The sequence below is a fragment of the Mustela putorius genome, unplaced genomic scaffold (assembly GCF_011764305.1).
Source record: "Mustela putorius furo isolate JIRA1106 unplaced genomic scaffold, ASM1176430v1.1 tig00003845_pilon_pilon_pilon, whole genome shotgun sequence".
Lineage (NCBI taxonomy): Eukaryota > Metazoa > Chordata > Mammalia > Carnivora > Mustelidae > Mustela > Mustela putorius.
Genome location: NW_025421998.1, coordinates 5,341,275 through 5,359,340, shown reverse-complemented (window position 1 = coordinate 5,359,340; position 18,066 = coordinate 5,341,275). Strand labels below are relative to the sequence as shown.

General features: G+C 45.0%; 1 protein-coding gene across 2 annotated transcripts in view; it reads right to left on the bottom strand.

Moving 5' to 3' along the window:
• VOPP1 (VOPP1 WW domain binding protein) overlaps positions 1-18,066 on the bottom strand; it is a 108,401-nt gene that overhangs the window by 34,350 nt on the left and 55,985 nt on the right. The window contains exon 1 of one of the 2 annotated variants that reach the window (XM_004739373.3): positions 6,713-6,877. The exons of the other annotated variant lie outside the window; for it this stretch is intronic. Coding sequence (XP_004739430.1) covers positions 6,713-6,825 — 113 coding nt within the window. The 5' untranslated portion in view covers positions 6,826-6,877. Of the gene's footprint in view, positions 1-6,712; positions 6,878-18,066 lie in introns of those variants that run through there. 2 annotated transcript variants of the gene reach the window in all.

Sequence of the window (18,066 nt, the reverse complement as noted above, 5' to 3'; positions counted from 1 at the left end):
CTACATTCCTATCAGTTTTCTTCTCTTAAAAGAAAATTGCTGGGAAGCAACACGGCACTTTGAACGATGCTGGAATTTGATTCCGGATCCTAGACACTGAATTTGTAGGTAAGTCCAGTACAAATTGACTTGTTAAATGAAGAAAAATGTGTAGAAAATAGCTCCCTAGGAAATATAAGTGAAGACTAGTTAAGATGGTGAGTTAGGAGTTAAGTGAAACTCAGTAAGCCTGCGCTCCAGTGCTGTTTGTCCTTAGCTGGCTCCCAGAGCTTGCGTCTGTCTTTTTAGCTCCCCAGCCCCGACTGCTGCTAAATCCTCCATCATTTCAAGGACCAACTGAGCTGAGTGACTCCTGCTGAACCACCACCACCAGCAGAACCAGAACCTCGCACACACACATTCTCGACAGGACACAGATGTTTTCCCACCCAGTTCTCCCACAGCCCACAGACATGGACTTGTATGTACCAGGTAGAACTCGTTACGACTGCCACGAGATGCTCCCATAAGTTGGTGACAGAAGGTGATCTGTTTAACCTGCTTTAATCAACCAACAAATAGGAAAGCACCGAAGTGTCTGCTTAAATAATGCTGCTGGTTGAACAAAGAAAAAAAGAGACAAACGAAAAACAGACTCTGACCTATGGAGAACAAACTGGTGGTCATCAGAGGGGAGACAGGCAAAGGGAAGGGGGACGGGTGATGGAGATTTCAAGTACACTTATCACGATGAGCACTGATAATGTGAAGAATTGTTGAATTGCCATATTGCACACGTGGAACTAATATAACACTATATATGAATTATACTTGAATTAAACAATTTAAAAAATGCTGCTGGTTCTTACAACCTATGCATCCATCAAAAAGCCACCAAGGCGCTATTAGAAACGTGTTTCTGTGCTGGACCCTGAGGGGTGGAGCAATGAGAAGCCAGACAGAAGTCCCCGTCACGGAGGAGCTTCCTTTCTAGGAGAGAAAGACAAACAAGCAAGAAGAAAAATACGAACTGTGTTAGATGGCAGCAAGCTCTACTTTGGTGAAAAATAAAGTAGCAGCTGGCAGGCTGAAAGCAAGGGAGAGGGGGTGGCAGGTAAGACTAATTCCAACAGCGTGTTCCGGGATGACTCACTGAGAAGGGGACACCTGAGCAGACACCACGCAGAAATCCAGCCTGGCAACGACCTGGGCTGGCACGAGCCCTCAGTGCTGGTGGAGGAGTGCTGGCTCCAGTCCTAGCCACACAGACACTGTGGGTGCACGTGGAAAAGAACAGTTAAGCACAGAACATGAGAGAAAATGAAATGCCCGGTTTGGGGGCTACAGGGGGGGTGGGCAGGGGATCCAGGCCAGGGCTGGACCAGCAAGGACCCAGTACCACTCAAGCAACACACTCTGCCCACGTGATGCACAGCACTATCCCCAGCAACTCCTTGGTGCCCTCCTCCTCAAGAATCTCAATGGTCTTGGGTAACCAGTACGTGTGTCTGTGTGTGTGTGTGTCGTGCATGCACACATACCACAAGGTGGTATGTAATCTAAGACTCTCCCGCTGGCTTTAAGAAGTAGCTGCTGTGTGTTAAGAGGCCACATGCTGGAGATGGGGGGTGGTCTCCAGGAGCCGGGTGCAACCACCAACCGGCCAGCAAGGGAACTGGGACTTCCGCCTGCCAACCACAGGAGCAGAATTCTGCCAACAACCTGCACGAACTTGCAGGAGAACTCCGAGCCACAGATGAGGACACAGCCCGGCCAACTCCTGACTTCAGCTTTGTGAGAACCAGAGCAAAGGACCTACTGGTGGCTACTGTGCCCAGACTTATGATCTACAGGAATTATAATAAATGTACATAATTTCAGTCTGCTAACTTTGCAGTAATTTATTACAAAGCAATAGAACATGAATCCAAATTAGAACAAAGGTTACAGGTAAGGAGCACTTCTTACATCCTAGACACTAGGGCAAGTGTCTTTACCACTGTCTTTTTCTCCTAGAAGGAAAGCTCCTCCATGGCAGGGGCTTCTGTCTGGCTTTACCAGCTTTACCACTCTCTCATTGAACACGCAGAGCACCCACACACAAGGGAAGTGTTATTAGCTTCAGCTTTGAAAGAAGCTCAGGAAACAAAGCATCCAGGATATTATGCCTCCTTTCAGTCCAGGGCACAATCTGCTAAAGCTAAGAATGGACCTGGCCGGCATTTCGAGAAAGTGTTGGCACAGACATTGCCTCTTGAGTAATACTGAGTGTTCCATTACCAAAGGGTGACTTTGTCCCCACTTGGTTTGCCTCCTCTACAAGCTGCTATGGACCAAGCCATCCCAGCGATGGTGTGTGGTAACTATACTCAGTGACACCAATTTCATGACCATTTAGCTCCTGTGAATGAACCAACTGGAAGGGACAAAGAGAAGCGGGCAGTGAAGGGATGCCTGAGAATTAGCAAAAGAGGCTGAGAAAATGTAGAAGGTGAAGGTGAGGTTTACTGTGGTGAGCCAATCCCAGAGGGCAAATTCAGCCCTGAGGAAGTGGGAGGGAGAGGAAGGATATTCAGCAAGACCAAGGAAACTGAGACAATGTGAGCCAAGCACTGAAGCCTCAGGCAAATGGCAGCAGGTCCTGGGGACAGAGCTTACAGGCAGAAACTCAGCAACCAATTTTCAATAATGCCTGTGGGGGTTCTAGCTTTAATTTGGAACTGTATATTCACCACAAAGATTCCCCAAAAAGCCTATACCACCCTATGTCAATAACTCTCTACAATTACTCACTTAATCATAAAAGATAGAAATAATACAGTAAGATATGATATCAGGTAAAAGTATGATGTTCACTTGGAAAGGACTACCAATGCTCCCACAATATTATACATCAGAACCGTGTTTTTCAACTACTGTGACCCACTAGTGGGTCGTGAAATCACATAAGTTGTGATATCTGTTTTATAAAGGTAAAGATTGATTTTAAAAAATCAGAGGGCGTCACATATAATAACTGTTCTGTGAAACTTCTCCTTCGCTCACATATACACCATACAGATATGTGTGTACTTGGTCGCAACCAAGAAAAGGGTATTTCTTCAATGCTTCTGTTGTGTAAGCTCCAAGAGTGGACAAGCTCAGGTTTCTGTTGTATCTAAATGAGCTTCTTTCATCCTCCTGAGGGCAGTGTTCAGGTCCAACCAGAAGCTTACATCCTGCTGTCAATGGTGCTGGGCTAAGGTCTGTTTCAGGTCCCCCGTGACTTCTGCCTGGGTGCCACACTGGTCAAATGGCTGTTGCGTTTTTATACCAATTCTACTGAAAGATGCCTTGCGGTGATGAAATTCTAGAAGATGCAACTCTCATGAAAGACCTCTCAAGTGGGGACGCCCCCGCCCACGTGCCTACTTACGAGCACCCCCCTGAAGGGGGGCAGGAGGTGGCTGTGGGAGGTAGAGAACAGAGATGGCACATATTTGCAGCGTAGGAGGAATGAGACTGTTAATCTCTCCATTGCTCCACTGCCTTTGCCACCACAGTGTTTCCCATGTCCCTCCCTCTGGGCTCTGCCTCTAACTCTAACTAGAGCTGCCTCGAGGAACGGTTCAGAGCTGAAGCCGTACTCAGGGAGTCCATCCAATTCTGGTAAACGTAAACTTGGTATAAAAAAGGAAAGCAGGTAAAGGGATAAACATCTGGTGAATGGATCATCTTCCAGGAGCTGAATTTGATAAAAATGCTTCTCCTTCCCAGCTATACTTACAAGCAAGCATTTGGTACGTTGAACCCTAAGCCCCTTCAGCATCCTATTTCCCAGGTTAGAAAAAAAAACACTTAAGACATGAACTTCTATAAGCCTCTTGTCTCAAACCCTAAACACACACACACTCCCCTCGGCCTGAGAATCAAGACAGAAGTGTAAGGACTTCGAGTTCCTAATTCAAATTACTCTCTGTTGGCAAGAGTCAACATCTAAGTGCTCTAGCTCTTACTTTTCAGGATCCCAATTTGGAATGCTAGCAGTAAATATTTGTTGTCAACTGATTATCTGCTTTCTTTTCTCAAAACAGAGCAAGCTTTATGCTCCCTTGTTTCGCGGCAGACCCATTCACTCCAGGCCTACTTGTGGCTCATCTGTGGTCCTGGACTGGCTCCAAGTGTCGACGCTGATGGGTGCCAGCCTCTTGAAGGAGCATGTAATTACCCGTGGGGTGACACTTTTACCCACTTTCTTCCTGCTACTTTTTTCCCAGGGAACCTGCTGGCAAATTGGAGGCCTCAAGAACACACCTGTTGGTGTTCCAAACAGCTGTGATTGTAAGAGGAAAGTTAAGTGTCACACCAAGCTAAACTAAAAGTGGGAAACATTAGCAGGCGGTCCAGCATACTAAGTAAGCCATCATCTGACACATCAGGGCCAGTGCTCCTAGGGCCCAAGCCCAAAATGGCACTGATGTTCCCAAAGACCGCTGAAGACTAACAAGGCCCACTACCTTCACTGCGCGGGATGCAGAATAAATCAGATGGAATTTTCCTTCTTGTTCTACCCTGTGTGTCACCTTTCAGACTCGCAGTAGAAAGGAACAAACATTGCTTAAGTACATCCACCCCTCAACATAACTAATTGTAAGTCCAGGACACCAAAACACACACAACTGCTTCAAAGATGCGAAAACAGCATGTACTTCAGCAGCACCGGGTTGCTGGAAGTGCTTCCTGTGAGCCAGGTCCCCTCCACTGTATCCTAGGATCCACACATAATTTCTGAGGAGGTCAGAGAGGGGGTTGTGAGTTTGTAAGTAAGCACGTTACAGAGAGAGAATGAGACTGCTCAGCCTCTCGTGTCCAGTGATAGGAGCTGAGATCCTGAGGATACAGAATGTAATAGGAAGTCTAAGACTGGACTTAGAAATGTGTCACAACAGTGATTAAATGCGACTGTAACAGGATGGAGCCCTCGGGAGTTTCAGGAGTCTGAGAAGTCAGCACACATCACACCTGGCACCGTCCAGGAGGGAAGGCGGTCTGGCCGCTGGACATGCATTTCCTTAGCTGTTGAGTCTGAGTCTCAAGAGCAGAATCTCATGGAGCAGGGAACACCGCATGTTAATGAAGTCACGGAATCTTTGTAGTAAAGAAAAATGGCCAGATGTTGATACGTTAACTCTTTCATGTGGCGTAAAATGGTCATTGATATTTAAACTGATTCATGGAAGATCATCTCGGCACCTGGCCAAACAACTAAAATATGAGTTAAGTATTCAGAGTGGAGGTCTATAGCTGGAGTGTGTGGGGTCTGTCAATTTTTTTAGAGTTCAACAGAGAACATAGCATGGTTAACAAATGACAACTTTAGAGTTTTAAGTAACTTGCGGTGCCTGAGTGGGTTAAAGCCTCTGCCTTCAGCTCAAGTCATGATCCCAGGTCCTGGGATTGAGCCCCGCACTGGGCTCTCTGCTCAGCGAAGAGCCTGCTTCCTCCTCTCTCTGCCTGCCTCTCTACCTACTTGTGATCTCTGTCAAATAAATTAAAAAAAAAAAAACTTTATAGAGTTTTAAGTAACTTCCCATCAACATCGTGTCATTTAAAATTCCAATCTATTCCATTACCTGCTGGATTAAGTCTCAGCAAACTACTCCCTTCCCTTTAAGTTCTGCCAGTACAACATATTTTTCTTGTTCGATCCCAAGTTTCTTAGTCTGACAGGTGGTCTGGTCTCCCGAATTACATACTTTATGTACCTTGATATCTAGACTTGTTTCTTATCTTGCTTTTATCACCCTCTCTTTGCTCCCACAGAGCAAAGCACATGGCAGATGCGTGAAGACGACTTACCAAGTCAGAATCAGGAAATACACTCAGCATCATCAGAAATCCCCAATAATCTGCGAGAAACTAGACTCCTTGGAAAAACTAAACACAGTCTTACAAGATTTGGAGAGAACTCCAAGAAGTAAGTAAAACTCTGGGGGCACAGAGCAGAGGTCAACTCAATCCTCAGTATACCCGATGCCCCTGGGGTATCTCCTTGGCCCACCTCCTTATAAGAGCTTGAAGAGCTCCGTGCCTTAGTCGCAGGGAGGACGGTGGCCTCTGACCACAGCCCGTGATGGACTCCCACTTCCTCACACAGCGCTGTCCGCTCCCTCCGGCAGGATCTCCTGGGTACCAGCCTTCCACCCGGACAGACATTCCTCCTCATTCGGCATCCACGACCGGCTCTCACTGGGCCTATCCCGCTTCCCGCGCCCTCACAGAATGAGGAGCCCTGTCAGTGTCTGAAAGAATCCCCGTGGTTTCCAGTCTTCTGTCCGCCCGGAAAGTATGGGAAGTATTCAGTACAGTTTTCAGACAATCTCCGTTCCCCACCCTCTGGAAGAACGTCCGTTCCCTCTCGCGTTTACACTGCCTGCAGCCTCAGACGGTGCTAACGTTCTGGGCAACCACGGAACACAGCAGAGAGAGGACGACCCATCAGCTAAAGCTCCAGACTTTTCTCAGTCCGGAAGCTGTGTCTTCCCACCCTGCGCTGCAGGCTAGGCGGTCTAACTGCTGATCTAAGAGTGATCTGCAGTTCAATGCCTGAAACCCGGCCCAGCATTCCTGCCAGTCGGGAGCTTCTGGAACCTCATTCTGTCGCTCCAAGCATTCACGAGTCCTTCCAGTTTTCTGTCATTTAAATGAAGACTCCGAGACAAGTCTTCTTGGGACCCAGGAATGATGGACATACCCAGCCCCCTGGGCTCCTCCCGTTGGCACGACCTGGCAGCAGACGACGTGACGCGCTCCGTCCGGTAACGCCACAGCAAGGTCAGGTGGAGGCGGCGGCTTGGTCCTGAGCATGAAGCGGGCCCTTTCCACACCTCAGCGCTGAAATCTAGAACAGAGGTCTTCCCAAAGTCCAACGGGCTGCCCGGAAGATGAAAATCGAAGAGAAAAAAAGAAACCTACGCTGCTAGGTAAGCGATTCCTGGCCAAGCTGCACGGAATGGTAGGGGGTGGGCGGGGGTGTGCGCTAAAGCGGAGCACCACGCAGAAGCCGGAGCACGAGCCCAGCGCAGGCGCAGTACCAACCCCAGATGCTGGCCAATCAGATCAGCTCACTGTCTGGACAGAGAGAGAGCGGTTTTATGGGGCGCCTGGGTGGCTCAATCGTAAAGCATCTGCCTTAGTTCACGATCCCAGGGTCCTGGGATGGAGCCCTACATTGGGCTCCCTGCTTAGTGGGGAGCCTGTTTCTTCCTCTCCACTCCCCCTGCTTGTGCTCTCTCGCTGTGCCTCTCTCTGTCGAATAAATAAAATGTTTAAAAAAAAAAAAAGGCAGTATTGGAATTACATACGCATTTAGAAAGGAAAGAAGAAAGAAAGGATCCAAGACCACCTCTCCCTACCCCCTATGAGTATGACTGCTGCAGCGGGCCTTCCACGCTATCACTGGAATCAGTGGTAATGTACGGGGGATGGAGCAAGTGGTGAACTCCATTGGAGACCTTCCTTCCATGTTGGTATTTTATTAATCATACTTTTGTAAGTACAGTTCCTGCACCAGTTACGAACCCACTAACTGGCCTGTTTATTTAGATGAGAATTTCCTGTCTCATTGTTGAGCTATTGTGTGAGAGGCTATTAAACGTCCCCATGAACCTCAGGCCCACTGTCAAGTCACACATCTCCCAGTCCTATGGTCTCTTTTAACAAATTAGCCCAACCTCACAGGACATTAGAGGGGCAAACCCTAATTAGTTGTAAACGATCACAAAATATTCCTTTAAAAATCTCTTCTAGATGATTCTCCTGAAGCCTCCACTTTGCCATCTGCCCTTTTAAAATCTCAGCTTGCTTCCTAAGCAGACAGAAAACATCACAAACTTAGAAAAATTAGAACTGGTTATACTTAGGGTGGCATTGGGATTTACCTAGGGAATTTTTACCTTTACTTTTACTTTGGGAGAAAATCCTACCCATGCTTACCATAAATTCTAAAATTAACAGATTAAATGCGTTACAAAGGGCTCCTTCCCTGGCCCTCCAGCCCTTGAATCACTGCTGCCTCAGAGCAGGTGCACCCAGAGTTGAGCTGAGATGATGAGGTATAATGGACCAAGACACTTTAGCTACTTCTGACCTGTGCTGACTCCCAAGTTTGGAGACCCTAACCTTGAGTTTCTGGGATAGAAGTTTCTCCTCTCAGCAAATTGCTCATATCACTTAAAATCAGTTCTATTCAAGTCTATCCTGAAAAACAAAGGGTTTATTCCCTGTACCACTGGGTTAGCTCTCAGATCGAGAAACTAAAACTCCAGCCAGAATAATGAGTTAATATGGAAAATGAAAAACAGAAGTTCTCCTATAATCTTACAGAATTTAAATCTGATAATTTTCATCTTATTGAAACACACAGGCATAGAAAATAAAAATGAAATGATATCATTTGCCAATAAAATCTTGAAAATAGACAGATTCTAGTACCCATTAGCTCAGAAAGCAGGAAAGTGAGAGTCAGGCTGACACCTGGCTTCTTTTCTCCTCTTTACTTTCACTTGAGCTGGCTAACTGTTATTCACACGCTCAGAGCTCTTAACTCTCTACTCCATCTCTGGACTTCCTCCTGAGCTGCAAAAACAAAGCCTCCACTGCCCACGCTTCCAGGATGTTCTGCAAGAACTTCAAACTCAACATGCACAGAGCTGACATCTTCTTCTAAATGCCTCCCTAAACCTGCTCTCTTCATGGTCTCTCTCACTGTCTGCCCAACTAGAAATCTCTTGAGTAATGTGGTCCCTTTTCCCCACATCTGCTGGGAAATATTATTTAAGTCCACCACTGTGTTCTTTTGCTCCTTCTTCACAGAGTCAGACCTTCCATATTTTGCCCCAACTGCAGCAACAAACTCCTCACTTTAGTCTCTACCTCTCACCCCTGAACTGTCCTGCCAGCTTTCTGGAAGGCCAATGGATGCACCATGCAGAAGGAAGTCTCAACCACTCAGACCCTTCTCAACAAGCCTCACCTTCTTCTTTTTTTTTAGATTTTATTTACTTATTTGATAGACATCACAAGTAGGCAAAAAGGCAGGCAGATCAAGAGAGGGGAAATCAGGCTCCCCGCGAGCAGAGAGCCCGATGCGGGACTCGATCCCATGACCCTGAGATCATGACCTGAGCCTAAGACAGAGGCTTTAATCCCCGAGCCTCACCTTCTTTATCCATCTTACCTCCCGACACTTGCCAGGCACCCTAAACCCTAGGCTTGCAGTTCCCCAAATATCTGATGCATCTTCCTACTTCCATATCTTACACCTTCACTAGAGCCTCTGAAATTGCTCCTCACCCTTCAAAGGTCAGTCCTGTGAAGTCTTCGCTAATGCCTTCCCTTCATTCTACCCCACACACTGTGATCCCCCCTTTGCTGGATCTCCATTTATACAGCTCTATCACATGCAGCATTACTGTTAGCTACTAATAGCATCTGTCCTTCACGCTCGACCTTGAGCTTGAGAGCAATCCTATCTCATTCCTTTAGGTACTGCCCAGGTGACTATCATGGTTCCTGGCACACTGTAAGTGTTTTGCCTTACGCGGAAGTGATAATGCGATAGAAAGGAGACTCCCTCAAATGGAATAGCACAGTAACTAACACGAACTCAGGGTACAAAGGGTACTCTGATTACAACATTGCACCCAGTGCTGGTGAGGATGGTTGGAAACAGGTGTCTCCTATACTCTTGGCTGACTATATCATGGCAACATACGGGAGGTTAGTCCCACAGTGTTTATTAAAATATAAAATAAGCATAAACTTTGCTAACACGATTCTATTTGTGCAAAATCATCCCACGACAAAAGTAAGTTCTAGCACATAAAGATACAGTATTTTAAAAGATGTTCATTGAGCAGTGGGGCACACAAAAATCCCTTCTCCAAACTCCTGGGACCAGATACGTGGAGAACTCAGAACCGTCTGCATTCATGAATGATAAGATAGGCAATACCATGAATTATATAATGCAGCCGAGCAGAATCCGCATTGAAATACACAAAACATCTGTTAAAATAATCAAACAAGGAGGCCGTTAGACAGAGGTGGCGTTAGAGCCTATGTAAGCAAACCAAAATCTAAGCCAGAGTTAATTCCTGTAAATGCCTCAAGGTTAAAAACAACCACTCACAAACAGTGAGCTAGGGTTTCTCAAATAATGCAACCACTTAAACCACAGCCAATTAAATAATTTCCTTGCTATGCTTCTCTATAAAATCCTTGCCGCCAGCACATGTTGGTGCAGTGCTCCTAACTACTTCCATTATGAGACTGCCCAATTTGAATCGATGTTTACTCAAATAAACTCTCAAGAATTCTAATACCTCAGTTAATCTTTTAACACATCTTATTAAATGGAATTTTAAAAAGAACAGCCTTATGTCTATTCAAATCCATTTTTACCACCAAATGAATTATTTAAAAATTTGTTTACATGGAACATTCTCTAGGATATCTCACATGTTAGGCCACAAAATAAATCTCCACAAATGGAAGAACACTGAAATCATATACTGCATTTCTTCTGACAACAACAGTATGAACTAGAAATCAATTACAAGGAATAATAATGGGAAAAAAAACACAAACACATGGAAAATAAATAGCATAGTATTAAATAACAAGTGGGTTGATGAAGAAAACAAAGAGGAAATAAAAAATACATGGAGACAGTTAAAAATGAAAATACAATGGTCCATAATCTCTAGGATTCAGTGAAAGCAATTCTGAGAGGAATTTATAGTGAGACAGGCCTCCCTCAAGAAATAGGAAAATCTCAAGTAAATAATCTAGTCTTACATCTAAAGACACTAGGAAAGAAAAAAAAAGAACAAAGCCCAAAGTCAGTAGAAGGAAGGAAATAATAAAGATTGGAGAATAAATAAATGAACTAGAAACTAAAAAGAACAGAAAAGATCAATGAAACAAAAAAAACCTGGTTCTTTGAAAAGATAAACAAAATCGACAAACCTTTAGCAAGACCCCTGGGGAAAAAAAAAAAAAAAGTGGGGAGAGGATCCAAATAAATAAGACCAGAAATGGAAGAGAAGTAACAACTGACACAACAGAAATGCAAGGCTTATAAAAAAGACTACTATTGAAAAATCATATGCAAAGTAGACAATCTAGAAGAAAGGGTAAATTCCTAGAAACATACAATCTTCCAAAACTGACATTTCAAAGAAACAGAAAATCTGAACAGATCAATACTGGCAATGAAATTGAATCAATAATCAAAAAACTCCAACAAACCAAAGTCCAGCAGCAGATGGAGTCACAGGTAAATTCTATGAAACACTGTATTCTCCTAAGGCTAGTCCAAAAAAATAAGAGGAAGGAAAGCTTCTAAATATATTCTATGAGGTCAGCCATTACCCTGACACCAAAACCAGACAAGGGCTCTGCAAAATAAGAAAACTACAGGTCAGTATTCCTGATGAACACAGACGTAAAACTCTCAACAAAATATTAGCAAACCACACTCAATACATGATCAAGTGGGATTTATTCCAGGGATGCAAGGATGATACAACACTTGCGAATGAAGCTATGTGACATGCCACATTAACAAAATGAAGGATAAAAATCACATGATCATCTCAATACATGTAGAAAAAGCATTTGACAAAATTCAAGATTTGTTCATGATAAAAACTCTCAACAAAGTAGGTTTAGAGGGAACATATCTCAACATAAGGGTCATAGATGAAAAATCCACAGCTAACATCAGACACCATGGTAAAAAACTGAGAGCTTTTCCTCTAAGGTCAGGAAGAAGACAATGATGTCCACTCTCACCACTTTTATTTCACATGGTACTGGAAGACCTACCCACAGCAATCATACAGGAAAAAGGAATAAAAGGCATCCAAACTGATAAGGAATAAGTAAAGAAGTTATATGTAGACATACAGAAAACTCTAATGCCGCCCCCCAAAAAACTATTAGAATAAATAAATTCAATAAAGTTGAAGGATACAAAATTAATACACAGATATGTTGCATTTCTGTATGCTGATAATGAAGCAGCAGAAAGAGAAATGAAGAAAAAAGGTTCCATTCACAATTGCACCAAAAAGAATAAAATATCTAGGGATAAACTTAACCAAGAAAGTCCAAGACCTGTGCTCTGAAAACTTTAACACTGATGAAATAAATTAAAGACAACACAAAAAAATGAAAAGTACATATAATGCTCATGAATTCGAAGAGTTAATAGTGAATGTCTATACTACACAAAGCAACCTATAGATTCAATGCAATCCCTATCAAAATACCAATAATTTTTCACAGAATTAGAATATATAATCCTAAAATTTGTGTGGAACCAACAAAGACATGAAAGAGACACAAAAAAATTGCCAAAATAATCTTGAGGAAAAAAAGAACAAAGTTGGGGGTATCACAATCCCAGATTTCCACATATACTACAAAGCTATAATAATCAAATAATGATCAAAAGAGTATGGTATTGGCACAGAAACAAACTAGAGAGCACAGGAATAAACCCACGTTTATATGGTCAATTAATCTATAAGGGGACAAGAATATACATGGGCAAAAAGACCGTTTCTTTAGTGAACGGTGTTGAGAAAACTGGACAGCTACATCCAAAAGAAGGAAACTGGACCACTTTCTTATATCGTACTGATAAATAAACTCAAAATGGATTAAAGACCTAAGTGTGAGATATGAAGGCATAAAACTCCCATAAGAAAACATAAGAAATAATCTCTTTGATGTTGGCCTTAGCAACATTTTTCCAGGCATGTTTCTCCTGTCAAGGGAAAGAAAAGCAAAACTAAACTATTGGTATTACACCAAAATAAAAGCTTTTGTACAGCCAGGGAAACCATCAACAAAATGCAAAGGCAACTTACTTAATGGAAAAGTTATATGTAAATGATATATCCAATAAGGGGCTAAACCCAAACTACACACAGAATTTCTATAGCACACCACCAAAAAAAAGAAAAGAAAAAAAATCTGATTATAGAATGGGCAGAAGGCTTGAATAGATATTTTTACCAAGAAGTCAAACAAATGGCCAACAGACACACAAAAAGATGCTCTACATCACTCATCACCAGGGAAAAGCAAATCAAAACCACAAGGAGATATCACCTTGCACCTGTCGGAATGGATAAAATCATAAACACAGGAAATAACAAGTGTTGACAAGGACAGGAGAAAAAAGAACTCTCATGCACTGCTGACGGAAATGTAAAGTGGTGCAGCCACTGTGGAAAATAGCACGGAGGTTCTGCGAAAACTTAAATCTGGAATTACCATATGCATATGATCCAATGATTCCACTACGGGTTATTTACCAAAGAAAACAAAAACACTAATTTGAAAAGATATATGCACCTCTCTGTTTACTGCAGCATTATTTAGAACCATCAGCATGGACGGACCTAGAAGGTATGCTAAGTGAAATAAGTCAGAGAAAGACGAATACCACATGATTTCATCATATGTAGGATCTAAAAAACAAAACAAACAAACAAAAACAAGAAGCAGAATCAGACCCATAAATACCGAGAACAAACTGATGGTTTTGAGAGGGGAGAGGGATTTGGGATGGGAAAACTGGGAGAGGGGATGGTATTGCAGTTAAACAATGAATAAGTCACAGGGACGACAGGCACAGCATGGGGCTACAGTCAGTGGCCTGGAATGGCACTGTATGGTGACAGATGGGAGAACCAAGTTACACTTGTGGTGAGCACAGCAGTTAACATAGTCGTCAAACCACTATTCTGTAGACATAAAACTAATCTAACACTGTTTGTCAACTCTACTTCAATAAAGAACTTATTTATGAGTACTGCTTTAAATTTTAGAAAATTAGGAATGAAATTTGGACTTTAATGGTAAAAACAAAACAGGACGGACGGACACTACCTGAAAGTATAATGATCACAGGGAAATGTGTGAATTATGGTACATCCCCCACCCTGGGAATACTCTGTATTATGGAAAATATTGAGGTTGCTCTGTACACCAATTTAGAAGACCAGGTACAATACGGACACTCAAAAATCGAGTTGCACAATATATACAAAAACATGACATTTTCAGGTTGTCTTAGTTCATTTGGGTTGCTATAACAAAATACTACTGACTGGGTGGCTAATAAACAACATAAGTTTGTTTCTCACAGTTTTGGAGGCTGGGAAGTCCAAGATCAATTATCATGATCAAGTTCTCTGAGCGGGGTGCCTCTTTCTGGTTCACAGCTGGTATGTTCTTGTCCTCCCTTGCATGGTGGGATGAACAAGGAATCTCTTTAGAGCCTCTTTTATAAAAATATTCACAAGGGCTCAGTCCCCATGACCTAACCACTTTCCAAAGGCCATCAAGTTTGGGGGTTAGGATTCAACATATGAACTTGGAGGGGGAAGGGGAGAACTCAAACATTAAGATCTTAAGGGTGGATAACCAGGGAAATATTTCTCCCTGCTCTGAGGACAAGGAAATGCCTCTACCTTACACCAAAAATCTTCCTTGATAAGGCCAACAACAGGAAGAGAGAAAGAAGAAAAATTCTCCCTTAGCATATCTGTCCCTAGACTAGACCAGACACCTTCTCTCCTAAGCGGCTAAGCAAAGGCTATGCTCAGCTGCTCCATCGTGGCAGAACAGCAAGGGTCTGGTAAAGGGGTGCACAGGGCAATGCACAGGGAGGGAAGAGCGCTGCTCCCTACCCCCACCACCCCTTCCCACTCTGCACATCCCTCAAGTTCCCAGTGCTGCAGGGAAGAGAGCAGGGCACATGGAGTCCAGCTGACCTGGCAGAGAGGGAGCTTTCCAAAAGACTTGGGGTCTGATAACAGAACAGGGAGGGGCGGTACACACCAGCACCTCCTAATCAGCAGAGGTGGCCGTGTGTTTCGGAGCCACTGGAACTGATTGTGGTGCCTCCAACTCTAGCAGGTGGGTAAGGTGGCCCAGCCTGGCCTGGCTCTGGCTCTACAAAGCCTGTTTTCTGGGCTGTTGGTCTGACGTCGGCAAGAAACACTCCATCCACTCACACCATTAATTATTCACAACAGAGAAATGCACCCAGAGAGACACAATAAACAAGGGTAATGTGAGTGCTTTAAAAGAAGCTGCCATACCCCAGTGCGAGACTCAGGAATAGGGCCTGAAAATGGCCCGGCCAAAATCAAGAGCAAGGAAAGAGCAGTATTGGAAGGAACGGACTCTGCCCAAGCTGCGCGGAGCTGGGCACACGTCGCTGCCTGTTAAGCCATGGACCGTGAACTCCTGGACGGCAGGTCCTGGCTCCCTCATCTTCCCTTCCCACTGTCCCTCCCCTCACTCCCTCCTCCTTTAGTGGTGGTGTGGAAACAGCACGTACTCAATAGATGTTAGAAGATTTAACGCGTGACCGTGATGGCCACTCTCCCGTTATCGATCATGTAGTCAGTCTTCCTTTTTGTATTTGGCCAAAACACTTTCCATCCGTATGCTCCCTTCCATTCTCTTCTTCGAAGAGGCCTGGTGCGGACTCCCTCCAGGCTCAGTGGGGCTGACTTGTGAGAAACTTCCCCACACTCTCTCCTTCAGTGGTACTTAGATCTGAACCCAAAGCTAAAATAAGTAATCAATGGAACATCTAGAATTCAAATGCTCTGCATCTCTGTTCTAGCCATTTGGCAGTCACAGATGCGACCAAATGCAAAAGGCCCTTGAGAAAGCTACAGGCCTGGGTGAATGCCCTACTCTCTCCTCATGCCAGTTATTTTATTTGTAAAACTAGGTAGGAACAGTTTTAAGATTTCCTTAGTAGTCTAAGAAAATATAGATAAATCAAGGACCATCTTTGGGGTCAAACCTTTCTCACCTACCAGCTCTCCAGAGGGCTACTAGGTTATCTCACTTCAAAACCACAGGTCTAGTTAAGAAGACACAACCCACTTCTAACCTAACCTCGATTTTCTGGAAAGAATAACTAGATTCATTTCTATTCACATAGAACAGGAAATGTGCACATAAATCACAAGTTTTCTCGGGCTTATTTAAAATCCAATGAAAAAAGTCATTGTCCGAATTAACACCCATGTACCTGACTATCAAAAAGCTTCAGCTCAGCACCAAGGAAGATGCCTTATGAACCCCAAAATCTGAAACAGTGAGCAGCCAGGGCTCCTAGATCCATCCCACTGGCTGACCGCATGATTAACATCTTCTTCCTACTGCCATGTCAATACTGAGACCTGCAGAAGATGACTCATTCCTTTGAAAGAAAATATTACGTGGTTGTTTTGTATTTGGCAAGAAGGGCGGACCCTAAATGAGCTGAAATCCAGCCCACGTCTGCAGGCTTGCTTCCGCCACAATTCATAAGTGCACTCGGTCATTCATCTTTTACTCCCAATGCTCGACGTTATTGTGCACAGACAGCGGGAGGGTGTCCCAGAATGAGCAGGATGAGACCTTTCAGCCTACCTAGCATAGGAAACTGGGACCCAGAAAGGTTAGCAGATTTGCCCCTGATCACAGAGCAACCTAATGGCAGAGCAGGACTAGAGAAAGTCTTGACTTCCAGTCCCTAAAACGTCTTCCATCACTGAAGAGTGGCAGTGACTCACTCCTGTCTTCTCCGAGAGTGAGGCCACCGTTCGCTGTGGTTCCTAAATGCACTGAATGCCTTCTGTGTCAGGCCCTGTGTCAGGCCCTGTGTCAGCACAGAGACAAAAAAGCCTGCTAGACAGACCTCTGTCCTCAACAGACTCCTGGTCTCAGGAGGAGACAACGGATGGTTTACTCTGGCAACAGTGAGTCTGATGATGGCACGTGGTACCAAAGGACCAGAGAGGGACACACGCCCCTCAGCTGAAAAAGAGATAAAGGTAGAGAGGCCACTATCAGAAGCTTTCTGGAGGCGGTCACACATATGAGCTTAGAAAGGGCACCACACGGCGTAAGCACTCATGTCAGCTGTTGTCATTTTTAGTCTTTGAATTATCAGTAATTCCCTCACAATTCCCCTGACGTTGTGGAGGGCCCTGTGTTGGCTGCGGTCTGGGAAAACTCAGGGACACACTCTATTCTGTCTTGGTCTGAGGGAGACATGGAAACATGGGTGCATCCTGGGGACCCCTGTAGGGCGAGCTGGGGCTAGGAGGTCCTGCCAACCCTCCATATGAGGCTGTCCCACTGCTGTCAACTTTGGAGAAGGCCTCGAAGTCCCTGGCCCCACCCTTGGAAACTTACCTGTCTGTGTCCCCACCACAGACTCAGCACTGGAACATGTTCCACTTGCTTCTGCCTCCCAAGCTGTCTCCCACCTCCGCCCTCGGAGATACACATCCGTTCACGGATGGCGGCTGCCAGCGGGAGAGCCTCTGGGACAAGCCTCAAGCTGCAAATCTTAGCAGAAAGGATGCCACTTCTCGTAGAGAGGGGTGACACTGCTCCTCGTCTGCAGCAGCCCCCCCACCATCCCCTGCCCAGGAAGGGGTGAGTTACAGCCCAGGCGCTACCCACTCAGGCACCAAGGGCCCCCTGTGCCAACCTCCAGGTACTGGAGCCAGATGGGGAAGGTCACCAAAAGCATGCCCCACAGTGAGCCAAACTCACCCAGTCCTCCTGTCCCTCTGGGGTGGCAATCCTGGGATATAAAGTTAGGGGTCCCACCTGGTCATCTATGCACACAGATCCCGAGCCCCTCTGAGACATAATGCCACCACACATTAGTGACACACATGTTAGGGACACACACAGCAGTGTCTACCCTGACCACAGCTGAGTACAGCAGCCACTTTCTAGTGGGACTGATCTGCCGAGCTGCTGCACGGATGAGGGCCGGTGAGCCCAGCCCACCTCCCCTGCACTGCCTGGCTGCCCCCCGAACCCCCGCACACTCAGGAGCACTGGGCGCACTACCTGAGCCGGGACAGCAGCCCCCTGTCTCCTGTCAAGGCACAAGGTGCTTAGCACTTTCTGCAGCCAACAACAGGCGGTACACAGTGAGCTGGCTTTGCCTGCAGTGCTTTCTGGCCTCCACACAAACAGGGAGGAGAGAGTGCTCCATCA